The sequence below is a fragment of the Anopheles merus genome, unplaced genomic scaffold (assembly GCF_017562075.2).
Source record: "Anopheles merus strain MAF unplaced genomic scaffold, AmerM5.1 LNR4000626, whole genome shotgun sequence".
Classification (NCBI taxonomy): Eukaryota; Metazoa; Arthropoda; class Insecta; order Diptera; family Culicidae; genus Anopheles; species Anopheles merus.
Genome location: NW_024428206.1, coordinates 5,521 through 18,691, shown reverse-complemented (window position 1 = coordinate 18,691; position 13,171 = coordinate 5,521). Strand labels below are relative to the sequence as shown.

At 48.4% G+C, this 13,171-nt stretch overlaps 1 protein-coding gene and 1 pseudogene across 1 annotated transcript; one reads left to right on the top strand and one right to left on the bottom strand.

Annotated features, from left to right (window-relative positions):
• The first annotated feature begins 592 nt into the window (after positions 1-592).
• LOC121602790 (microtubule-associated protein RP/EB family member 1-like) lies at positions 593-1,852 on the top strand. The gene is made up of 3 exons (XM_041931557.1): positions 593-1,302; positions 1,388-1,526; positions 1,604-1,852. The coding sequence occupies exons 1-3, from the start codon at positions 720-722 to the stop codon at positions 1,677-1,679; spliced, it is 798 nt and encodes a 265-aa protein (XP_041787491.1). The 5' UTR covers positions 593-719; the 3' UTR covers positions 1,680-1,852.
• Positions 1,853-2,050: 198 nt separating this feature from the next.
• Positions 2,051-6,984, bottom strand: LOC121602791 (annotated as a pseudogene).
• Between the last annotated feature and the right edge of the window lie 6,187 nt (positions 6,985-13,171).

Sequence of the window (13,171 nt, the reverse complement as noted above, 5' to 3'; positions counted from 1 at the left end):
ACCTTCAAGGGTTAATTGTTAGCAATTAACTTGTTTTCTTGATACATTGACGCCAATATTATTCTTCTGATTCTTACTGCGGTTTGTTAGATTCGACATTTTTCAAACATTCTATTCATTACCAGTTTTTTTTGCTCATTGTGCAGCAGAACTAAATTCTCTCAGCAGCTACGCACCGAAAAACGTGAGAGCGCATGCTGCCTACCAGCTTTCACGCAACTTCTCGTACGCAACCGACACAGTTTTGGCTATTGACCACTAGAGGTCGCTGTACGCGAAGCAAGGAGGGAAACTACACGTTATTTTATTATTTTAATTTTATTTCAATTTCAAACACTAATAAAAGATTTTTTGATAAATAAAACTGCTTGTTAAAATGCCATCATTAATAAACAATCATATTAATTTTCTTTCTTTCGTGTATTTCTGACCGAGCTTCAATGAAAATGTTCAACCTCACTTGAACCAAAAACCCCGCTTGTCGAAAAGTCTCTCAGCAGGATTTGCACTAGTTTCGAGAGCAGGATAGAGAGATAACGAGAGAGATACACCTGCCTACTTTGAACCTAACCACGATCAAACGATACAGTACACCATTGTCTCATTGACCTGCACAAAACACCTCAGCAAGCTTTGCTCGTTTCACTGCAGAACAGAATCGTGAATCCTCGCGCATCGCCGTTGTTAGTTTGTGTCCTCCCGTTTTTGTGTGATTAGCAATGGCCGTCAACGTACACTTTACCGGCCAGACGACGGAGAACTTGTCGCGAATCGAGCTGCTGGCCTGGGTGAACCGGACGCTGCTGTCCGAGTTTAAGAAGGTGGAGGAGCTGTGCACCGGCGCCGCCTACTGTCAGCTGATGGACGTCCTGTTTCCGGGCTGTCTGGCGCTGAGGCGCGTCAAGTTCTGCACGAACGTGGAGCACGACTTCCTGAACAATCTGCGCATGTTCCAGAACGCGCTGAACCAGATGAAGGTGAACAAAGCCGTACCGATCGATCGGTTGGCCAAGGGCCGGTTTCAGGATAACTTTGAGTTTCTGCAGTGGTTCAAGAAGTTTTACGACGCCAACTACGATGGGAAGGAGTACGATCCGCAGCTGGCGAGAAACAATGCCCCGATGGGGTACGGTACGCCGAGCACGCTCAGGCCGACCCAACGGCTCAACACCGGTTCGGCTCGGCCGGTTTCGTCTGGTCGGCCGGTAAAGCGGGCGGGTGACACGAACGGGTCGGCGGGACGAAAGCACGCAGAGGAGCAAAAGGGTGCCGCTGGCGGTGGAGTTGGTGATGCTGCGGGAGGTAAGTGCGAGTGTTGGATGTGTGCTTTCTGAGGATTAGAGGAGTGTTTGTATCGATAACAAATCATGCAATGCTATCTGCACAGCACAAGCTGCCGGCGGAGAGAAAACGAACGATCGGATCAGTGCGCTCAGTGCGGAGATTAACGAACTAGCGATGCAAATGCAGAACGTGGAGATGTCGCGCGAGTATTACTTCAACAAGCTGGTACTGATCGAGAGTTAGTAAGTGTGGATTGGTGTTTAAGTACAGTAAGAGCGCGACATCGCATACTAATGCCCTTATTGTTTACTACTTGCAGCATCAACGAGCAGCCAGAGGACAGTCAGGATGGTTTGTGTGCGAAGGTGAAGGAAATTATGTATGCCTCCACATAGCTTGTTCGTTTTGTTATCGTTGTCTATTTTATTTTATTTTAGTGTGTTAATTTAATGGAAACAAATTGTCTTTAAATTGTTTATTAATTAGTTACGGTGTTGTGTCGCTTTTGCTTTAGCCAGATACTCATACACGATATGCAGTTTAATAAAATCCGGTATAGGTTGGAGGAGATGTTTTAAGTGCATTGTCTCTCAGCTGACTTTTACAGTGTGATGTATATTTTTATGGTGATTTTTAAGTACCCTAAAAGATGCGTACTTCAATGTGATTCTCAGTACTTAAAACTAAATCATAGAATAGGACGCTTTCGGGATGCATTTTCGTACACAAAACATCGCAACAAAAACTCACTCACGCGCATCGTTTGTTGATAGAGCATTTTTTGTTTATTTAAAAAGAACGAGGGGGGGATTAATTCATAGTGACTTAAATTAAGAACTAAAATGACTGTTCCTTAGCGCGCGGCACCTAGCACACCTAGCGTGTGGAAGGTTCTGCCTCCTCAGCACTCTGGTGAGGATATCATCATCATCATCATCATCAATTACTTAGCAGTGTAAGCAGACCTAGTAGTAGTAGTGAGCAGTGAGGCAGACGAAATGAAAAGGGAGAGCACTAAATCTTAAGCACAACAAACAAGGGGACACTAATCCAAAACAAAAAAGCACAATCACACATTCCTAACACACGCACTGTATCCAGATTGTCGCACATTGTGTGGTTTGTGGTGGTTTTGGTTCTCTTTTTATGTTTTTAAGTGTGTGTTTGTTTTTTCTAGAGAAATTATGTGTTGAAAAATAAAAATTTCATCTGCTGCTGTTTTGCAAACAGGTGGCCAAGATGCACTTACACACCCCGTACACCTGTTGCAAGTCGATTAGCAAGCGAACTTGGATTTTTCAAACACAGAAATGCACTTGCACCTGTGTGCGCGGGGGAGTTGGCTACCCCCAAACAGGGCGTCTATTAAGAGGGATTTTGTTAATTAAACTGAATTAAAACAACGCACACACACACATACACACCAAATACTTCATTCGTTCGTTCGTTCGTTCGTTCGTTCGTTCGTCCGTTCGAGTCTTCCTGCCCGGTCTCTTCCTTCCTTTTCACACTGGAAAGCGCGCGGGAAAGCCATAGTCTCGCGGTCGTGTGCACCGAGGCAGAGTGTGTATAAATGTACTACTACTACTACTACTACTACTACTACTACTGTATGCGCTTTATGGTGCGCCTTCTTACCGAATCACTTAATTGAAAAGCCTAATTCAAACGAAGAGGAGTGGGAAAAGCTCGACCAAATCGAGCCCTAATCGGGCGGCGTTACACGTTAAACTTCTATGCACTAAACTTGTAAACTGAAACGTTTCTCAAAACACCACACACAGCCTTTAGCGACGACGATGGCAAATAAAATTAAATAGCAAACTAAAGTGAGGAGTTGAAAAAAAAAAGAATGTTTGACAATCGAACATTTGGGGGAAAAAATAAACACCAAAGAGAAAGAGAAAGAGAGAGAGAGAGAGAGAGAGAGAGAGAGAGAGAAAAACCCTACTACTAATACACTAATTTCCAGCCTTTCGTCCGTTCGTTACTAATCACTCGATCCTCCCTGTGTGAAGCTCTTTTCCAATTGGAATCTTGTTACTTGCAGCTCCCTGTGGAGCGAACCCGATCAACAACAACAACAATAACAAGCGTGCCGTGTACTGCAGATGCTGGCCATTTGACCGGTACTGTTTGCCGATCGCTACTATCCTCTTCCTACTATCCTTTCTGCTTTCTTGTAGGTGTTGTGTCTAAACATCGAGCAAATCATCTGTGGATTGACACGTTCTGCTGCTGCTGCTGCGGCTGCTGCTACTATCATTGCCACTCTACTACGGCTACTGTCTACCTCTACTTTGGGGGGAAGAGGAAGCTAGACTACTAACTGCTGTTTATAATCCATTCTACTATTACACAATACATAGACACACACGCACACACACACACACACACAACATGGATCACATTGGACAAGTGAGAAAGACACAGTGAGTTGAGTTGTGAGACGACTAAAGAGAAGGTTCATGAAGGAGGAGTAGAGTTTGGAAGGAGAAGACTTTAAAAGCTGGGCGCACAAACTGTTGTGTTGTTTCCGGAGGGGGTTTTCCCTCTCTCTCTCTCTCTCTCTCTCTCTATCTCTCTCTCTTTCTTCAAAATGCCCTATCTTCTTCGCACACAACATACGCCACCTATTTCCCCTGCTCTGGACATATCCCATAGCGCTCGCCATCAATCGCTTTGACTAAACCGTACTATACTCTGGAAGGAAATCTGGACAACAACAGAACAAAAAAAAAAATCATCCACACGTTACAGGTAGAGCGTACCCTGCTGCCGGTCGAACTGGTGCAGGTACAGCTTCTTCTTGGACTTTTCGGTCGACGATTTGTGGGGCCGCAGATCCCACACCAGGTTCGAGAGGCTGCGCGGCCGGCTGAGCCGGCGGGACTTCTTCTCCGGCAGCTTGCCCGAATCGCCCGACGTACGGCCACCGCTGCGCGACGAGTCGAGCGTACCTTCGCGGGCGCCCGGACCGGCCCCCGCCGCACTGGCCGACTTGGAGAGCAGATGGTTCTTGTCCTGGCCGGACGACTGGCCCTTCGGCGAGGGTGAGATCGGTGTGACTGGATGGGTGTCTTGCTGCGGTGTGGTCGCGGCCGCTGCAGGCTGCTCAGGCTTTTGTATCTGAAATGGAGCGAGAAGCCACTCAGTTAGGAGTTGGATTTTTTTTTTTTGGAGAATTCTGAAGTTCTCTTACCGGATGTGAAACAGCGGACTCTGCGGCTCCACCGCGATCTCCTTGGGCGTGATGGCGATCGGCGGATGATGCACTATGCCTCCATTAGCACCACCACCGCTTAGTGGACTGATCGCGGTCGTGCCAGGTGTAGGACTCTTCTGATGCATCCCGATGCTGCTCTTGAAGTACAGCTTCGGCAGCGTTGGTCGTTGCCGCTTCTCCGGCAGCTTCTTGCCCGGTATCGTCTCGATCGGAGGCGGGATCGGTTTGTGATCGATCGGCCCTGTGGTAGTCGCACTGTGCCCACTGTGATGGTTGTTGTTGTTGTTGATGGCGTTGAGGGCGTGCTTGGACGATGACTCGAGACTGTTGGAAGCCGTGTGCTGATGATGGCTGTGATGGTGATGGCCATGATGATGGTGGTGATGCGCCTGCGGCTGCTGCTGCTGCTGTGACGGCTGTTGCTGGGTGTGGTTGGAGTACTTGATAATGTTGCAATAATTGTTGTTGCTCGTGTCGTAGTGATTGTTGTTGTTGTTGTTGTTCAGGACGTTCGATTGGGCCGTCTTCATGTTTTCCACCGTCTTGAGGCTGTGCTGGTGCGTCGCCGGCCCGAGCAGCACGTTCGAGAGTGGCGTCGTGGCACCGGTCGGCGGTGAAGATCCACCCGGTGGCGGTGGCTCGATCGCCTCAAACTTGTACAGATTCTTGGGCAGCGGGGCCAACCCGCGCACGTAGTCGTAGATCTGGTCGATCTCGTCGTACTCGTCCGCGATCGAACCGTTCTGGCTGCCACCCCCTCCACCACCGCCACTTCCGCTCGCAATCTCGGGCGAGTAGCGGTTCGAATCACAGCTGCTGCTCTTCTTCAGCACGTACCCGTTCGCCGTCAGTCCGGACAGGGTGGAGGCCATCGTTTTGTGGGCGGCCGCGACCGCCTTCGCCGAGTCCTTCTTCTCCTTGTCCGTCAGCTTCAGGTCGATGATCTGGAGCCGGTCGCGCGCATCCACCAGCAGCCGCTGCGCCTTGTCCAGGAAGCGCGAGTACTCGATGAAATGGTCCAGCTGCTCCATGTTCTTCGCCCGCTGTATCTTGATCTTCGCGTTCAGCGGCACCGACACCAAATCCATGTCCTTCTGCAGCGGCAGCGCGAATATCCGATCGACCTCCACGCACCCGAGCAGCCGCAGCTCGGGCACGAACGGTTGCTTCAGCCCCTTCGGGGCGGCCCCGTGCACCAGCCGCACCGTCACCGGCATGCGCTTCTGGAGCAGATTGCGCACCGTGTGCACGCCGCTGATGCTGTCCTCCTTCGCGATCGGGGAAAACTTCGCTTTGGCTTCTAATGGCAGGCTGACGACCTCGTCCTTGGACGTGCGGCACTGCAGGTACTTGCCATTGTCTGAGATCGTGGTGAGTATTTCGCCCGCGTGCAGCGACTTGCTGTTGTGGTTGCAGCGCACCGTTTCGCGCACCAGCACGCGGAAGTTGCGCCGCCGGGACAGCTCCAGCACGCTCTCGATGCAGCGCGTCGACCGGCCGTCCTCGCTCAGCAGCTCGAAGTACCCCGGGTACGTCTCCGGTATCAGCACCTTCGGGCCGACGTGCGTGTTTTTGCGCCCCTCCTTGATTTTGATCGGCTGCGCGAGGATCTGGTACTTGCGGCCGGCGTTGAGAAACAGGGCCGTGCTCTGCAGCGACGGATTCGATAGGGTCGGCACGCCCAGGCTGTAGTACTGGCCCTTCACGATCTTGCCGACGGCCGGCAGATCGCACTTGGCAAAGTCGCGCAGGTAGGCGGGCGGTGTGTCCGGCGCAAAGCGGGACGCGGCCAATATGATCTGCCCATCGGTGGCGGCCATGCCGGCGGACGACTGGGTGCTGTTGCCCACGGTTACCGTCTGGTGCAGCCGCTGCTTCTCCTCCACGCGCGCGTCCTCGTCGTCCTCGTCACCGTCGCCGTGCTGACTGCCGAAGCTGCAGCTTGCCGAGCTCGTCAGCTGCCCACCGTACGACGTTGGACGGTGGTGATGGTGATGGTGATGATGCTGCTGCTGCTGCTGCTGCTGGCCCGTACCGCTACTGTTCGTCCGGTTCCGGCTACCGGTCGGATCGGCGGTGTGTGTGACGGCGTGGGACGAGCGGCTGCGCCGGATGCGCAGAAAGTAGTTGGCGATCTGCTGCCCGATCGAGGTTCCGGAGCGTCCGTCCGCGGATGGGTCTATCACATTTTCGACCGATTGCGCTGACGGCGAGGGCCCGCGTCGATGCCGCCGTTGCAGTATGATGCTGCTGCCGCTGAGCGCCGTTTTCGGCGGTTGCACGGTGGCACCGCGGCTGCCGGCTGTACCACGGGGTGAATGCTCCCCGCTACTGTCTTGCACCGTCGTCGTCGTTGTCGTCGTCGTCGTCGTCGTCGTCGTCGTCGTTGGTGTGGTTGTACAACCACTGCCAGACGATCAGCTTCTTGCTTGCTTTACAGAGAAGCAGGGTGTCTCTCAACACATGACCTGTTCATAAAAAAGGGGGAAAAAAGAAGACAAACATCAGTACGCTGCACTACGAGAGTTAGAGGAACCTGAGTTCCGTTATATGTGTCATAAAATTCACACATTTAACACCCACTCCCAGTGCGATCTCTCTCTCACTCTCTTTCACCCAAGCATGTAGGCTGCCCAAGACATTTACCTAATTATCAACAAATAGCCAAACAGGGTTTACCATCCCACAGCGATGACTTTCTTTCTCCCTGTGTGTTTGTCTCTGGTGTAAAAACTCATCGTACGTGCAGCAGTCAGCAGTTGTGACCTACATTTACGGCCCCCGCCCGTCGTTCGTGTGTTTCGTGGAATGGAAATGAATCCTCATCTGGCGTGCCGGGCCGGGCAGAGTTCGTTTGAAAGTGTTTTAATGCGTCAATTTCTATGCGTCAGAAGCTCCCGGTTCGTTTATTTTAAGATGCAGAAAAGGTATGCACATCACTCCGGCAAAAGGGAAGATTTATATGCACCAGTTTATACTGTTGGACCGGTCTGGTGGTACAGTCGTCAACTCGTACGACTTAACAACACGCCCGTCATGGGTTCAAGCCCCGAATAGACCGTGCCCCCATACGTAGGACTGACTATCCTTCTATGGTAAAGGCCGGGCTACATTGATCGTACTCCGTAGTGTAATTTTTATTTTCACCAGCGCATCTGGCGACGACCAGCGCAAGCTAGATGTCGGTATAATTTATGTGTCAAAATTATTCATACTTGGTGTCTCATCAAGTTTCGAGCAGGCTACTTCTATGCCGTATGAAATGTTTATAAACGTCCATAAATTGCAACAAAATAGGCCGTTAATTGTTGTTGGTGGATAAATCGTCATTCATACAAAGCGCTAGGCAACATTTTTCCCCATCTTCCAACATTTTTCCATCATTGGGTAAAATTATAGCCTCCTCGACCCAAAACACTTTTTGACAGATAAATTATACCAGCCTCTAGCTTCGACCCGCCGCCGCTAGATGGCGTACGCGTTCACAAAAATTACACTCAGGAGTACGATCAATGTAGCCCGGCCTTAACAATAAAGGCCGGGCTACATTGATCGTACTCGCAAGTGTAATTTCGATTTTCACTAGCGCATCTGGCGGCGGCTGACCGAAGCATTTTGCCAAACAATTTGTAGCCGCTTTAGAAAATATGTTATTTTTTCCATGTTTTTTACTTTAACTGGACTGAAAAAGTTTAGTAATTGATAGATAAACATATTTTGCAAGTATTTCAGCCGTTTTCGCATCAAAAAAAGATGAAAAAACTACTTTATTTTTAGATCCGGCACGACCATTCCCTCGATGACCAAAAAAAGCTTCCACCAGCAGCCGCCAGATGCGCTAGTGAAAATCAAAATTACACTACGGAGTACGATCAATGTAGCCCGGCCTTAAGTCACTGAAAGCCAAGCTCACTTCACTAGTGGGTTCAAGCAGGCCTTGACCGACAGCGGTTGTTGTGCCAAACAAGAAGAAGAAGTTTATACTGTTAACCCCCATAAAGTGTGGGAAGCATTTTGCAGGCCTTGTGGGGTGGTTTTAGCAAGTGCAATTCAAATTGACGCTTGTGTGTTTTTCTAAACTCCCAAAAAGCCTTAAAAAATTACTTTCAATTACATAAACACTCGGTGAATGATGAATAATTTTGGGTCGCAATTTAAGAAACGACACAGTTGTCTACCGCCATCTCTCCCAGACTCTTCTTAAATTGCCCACCCCGAGACTCGTGCCAAAAAATTGTACAAACTGTACCATCCCCCCCAAGTTTTACGAGTCGGGCCTTTTTCTCCGGCCAGCCGGAAATTGGAAAGAGCCCGAGCTTAAGAAGCTGTTCATTAAAACCGTAAACCGTCGGTCGGTCTGGGAAGGCTTCTTTAGCACGCCAGCCAAAGGGTGTTGCTATTCTAAAGGCATACACAAAAAAAGCCTACCAAAGAAAACGGAACGAAAAACGGTGTTCCGGAAGAGAAACGGGGGCAAGCATTATTTGTGCGGTTTTTCATGAATAAAAATTAACGACACTGATAAAGCCCTTTTTCGCTTGCCCGGCTCGCTTTCGCTCTATCGGGGAAGGTGTGCACACGCTTGCGCCAGGATGTCCGGTGTGGGCAGTAGTAGTAGCAGCAGCAACAACCAAAAAAAAAGGACGTTCCAAGGCAAGCAGATGGCAATAGAGTTGCTGTCTGAGCGGGAAGGGGAAGATCTCGGGTTTCAAAGTCCTTTTTTTGCGTATGAATCGTTGGACTCTTTCGCCACAGGTGCTTGGAAGGTGTACCATAAAAACTAAAACCAGCAGGAAGGCACCACCCGGCGCTGTCTCTCTATCTTTCACTGTCTCTCTCTCTCTCTCTTTCTCTCTCTTTCTGTGTGTTTTATGATGGTCCTTTGGCGTCGTTCGGAACCGGAACCGGAGATGCTTTCGGCCGAGCCCGGGGAAAGCGCCTGGTAGGGTGGTAGGCAAAGAAATGCATTAAACTTCTCCCGGCCCGGTAAACCAAGATCTGTCGAAGGATTTTGAGTTTTATGAAGGCCTGAAGGCACTAACTTGTATGGAGCTTGAAGGTGTAGCTGCACCAGCAAAGGAAGGCAGGGCAGGTGTGATAAAAACGCGTAAGTAAACCCAACCCCCACCAGGCAAGCATTCCTCAAGCGGGCGAGCCAAACGAATGACTAGAATACTCAGCGAACCGGTTGAAGAAGGTCCCACCAAAGCGGTCCATCAAAGCGGACGACACCAGCGTGAAAGAATTCATCTCAATGCGGCGAGGTTTGTCACAGAGCAGCACCAGCACCAGCATCAAATGGCGACGACTGTAACGCTTCTGGTGACGGTGATGATAATTATTAATTAACGGCGGGGGGGCTACCGGCCACGGCCACGGTGGTGAAAGGATGTGTACGCTACGCACATACCTCTTCAGGTGGACACAAGCAAAGAAACAAACAAACAGGCTCAAGAAAAAAAAAAACTGAACTTTGTTATCCTTTACCGGGTACGGGTGTTCTGTGGGCGCTGGGCGCGACCGCCGTACGGACAAAGAGAGACCAACAAGTACCCCTTGTTGAGGAGCACAAACAAAAAAAGCAGGAAAAGGTAAGGGGCTTGTGAGGTGTTTGTGAAGAAAAATCTCAACCTCAGATGGGCTTGAACCGGATTCTAATTAAAGAAAACGGTTTTGCACATAGCCAGCGGGGACCGTCCGGGAGTATGGCCCCGTGGCGTGTCTTGAACAAAGGAGGGGAGGGAGGGGGAAGGGGGGTTGCTCACACCTGTTCGATGCCCCTGCCGCCATGGCCCGGGCCGGTGACACCGGCGGGAACGTGTGTCCCCATAGAAGCGGATCCGTAATTAAAAGTTCTCCATCAAGACTGGGCTGGGTTCTTGTTCGTTAGGTTGAGGTTTACAGTGGTTCCCGGGTTTTTTTTTTGTTTTGTTCAAACAGAACCCAAAGAGAAGCGGATCATGTGATAAGGGTGTGCGGGGTTGCTTGTTACAGGTACAGGGTTGGCCATTAATTTCAGCTAGAAAGAACGAATTCAGGAACCTTTTTTTGAAGTGAAAACAGGGGTAAAACTGTACTTATTGAGAAGTATAGCACATCCACAGACATGCATGAAGGCTGCACTTAGACTGTTAGCAGTAATTGGTTACACAATTTTGATGACATTAAGTGTGGTAAGGCACACCCTGTAAAATACAGCCAGACAGCCTGTAAACTGTAATTGCAACCCCTTCCCACGGGATCTAAGTTGGCTGAGGTTTAGGGTTCTTGCTTTGATTTATGGAATTATGTTGCACGACTAAAACGATACTCTCCTTTTCTCTCCTTCTCTCTATTTGACTCTCTCTCTCTCTTTCTCGCACTCTTTATCCACCACATTCGATATCATTATATCCCAGAAAGACAACTTTATTATGAGACTCGTTGGTTATCTATTTTCTGCTTCGTTTTTTTTTCTCGTCTGCAGTTTAGTTTACCCCGTTTTGCAACCGATTCGTCGTTTGATCGTCGTTTTGTTTCACAATACACAGCGAGTCTCGTTAAGCTTAATGAGTGATGCGTGAAGTTGGGCGTGTTTTATGAGTCGGGGTTTTCCTTTAGAAACTTTTACAACATAAACACAAGGGAAGGGACTATTATGTACGGTTAGAATTACTGTTACCAACACTCCTTTTTTACAGTTTTATTTGCTACTACCCTCCGCCCTAAACCCACCCACCGACGGTCTATCGGTGGTTGGTATTAATCTGATTCACTCCCTGCTCTTTATTGCCCACGCGCTCCCTTCCCGTCCTTGGAATGTCGTGGACCATTGCTGTCGTGGCGCCGATCGTTGTTCCGGCTGTCAGTTACTAACGTACGTATTTAGACGTTAAATTAACACCTCACCCACCTCCATTGGTCGCATGGTCGTTAGTAGCTCAAAAGAACGCACAGTGGGTGGAGGAAGAATGAATTCTTTTCTCCGACTTTTACAGCCTTTTAGCCTGGGGGCATAAGGTAGAAGAAGAAGAAAAAAAAGGTGAAAATGAAAAGTCAAACCCTTGTTCGGTTCGCAAGTTGCGCTTTGCGTTGCGGGAAGGACAAAGGACATTCTATTGTGAATAGCCGGAACGGTATGTATTTGTCTGCGTGAGCAATAAAGCATAAACTTTTATCACAGCTCGCGATCGCAAAAAAAAACCGCAACCGCCCTTTTTTTGTTGCTCATTTCGACCGAAGAACAATGTGCCAAAGGGGCTGTAAGGCATTCCTTTTATTTGTAGAAAAATAGAAAAATAATAGAAAATGCTGCGTCCACCACAGAAAGGGCGGAAAAACTTCGTCTTCGTGTCAATTTCGAATGAAGCGTAATGGAGCGTGAAGGATTAATTCGACGAAAGGATTTTCATAGGAAGTACGGACAAGAAAAAGGATAATGCTATGAGCGGGTCATCGTCGAAAATGAGGTTTAAATTTGTCCCGTTATTTTTTTTTATGCTTCATTTTCAATTTCTTTAAACAAGAAGGTTTGTCATTTCATTTCTTGTTGTTCGCGTGATGGCTTTTGGGATCGTGATGGAAGGTTGCATGACAAGATGGAGCATTATGACCCTTGCTGTAAAGAAGTAATTAAATATTTAAGGGTATTTTAGTACAAGAACAAACGTGTTTTGTTTTACAAAAGCGAATATTACTCCAAAATAATCTTCAAATTGAATGCAAAATAACAATCATTCAAAGATCATTTTTACGATCTACTTAAATTAATTAAAGTAACTCTCTTTCTCTCCGGGTAATGTGTAGAAAACTGTGTCAAACGATGTCCAGTTAACATTAAAGTCCTGTATAATAGGTCAACTGCTATTGGAAAGCACTCTGTAGGTCATTTTCCCTTAAAAATTGGCATCATATTTCCATGGAAAATGGAACCGCGAGTGTCGTGGTCCATTATGGGGACATTTCCCATTCAAAAATGCCACCTAGCACGAGACTAACCATGGCAGTGTTACTCTGTGCTTCTGTGTGCACAAAGTGCAAATAAACTCATCCATACCATATCCTTACCAGTTAGGGACACTACCCCAATAGGTGATATTGAAAATGGAAATGCTTTTTGGAGGGATTTTTTTACACCCCACAAACAGATAGAAACCATCCAGGCGGCAGCATAAAATGAAGCTGGTCAATACACGTTCCATCCCTGTGACGCACCCCACCATCATGGTCATGCTCGAAAGCACTCCAGAATGCAGATGAGCGCTCGGGCACGTGTGCTTAAATAATAAAGCTTGCTGCACCCTCCAAAAAAAAAACAAGAAGCGAAATGTACTCCACATCGGTCCAATATGGAATCGAAAGAGGGGGAAAATCCCGGTGTGCAATATCATTCGGAATCAGTGTTTTGACTTTTTTCTTTCCATCAAAGAACGTTCGAACTCTATCGCAAGCAGTTCTAGCCATTGCTCTAACAGGATAGGAAGAGAGATTGTACTGCTTTTGCTTCGACTTTCGTTCGTATTAGAGAGTTCAACCAACAGAGAGCATCATCATTTTCATATTTAAACTCTGGTGGTGAACTGAACCGAGGTTGTGGTGCACGCTCGTCGCTGTGTTTGAGTGAGGACACTCCAGATGTATAGCCGATTTTCCGCGTACACATAATCGTTATCCCGTTGTCCT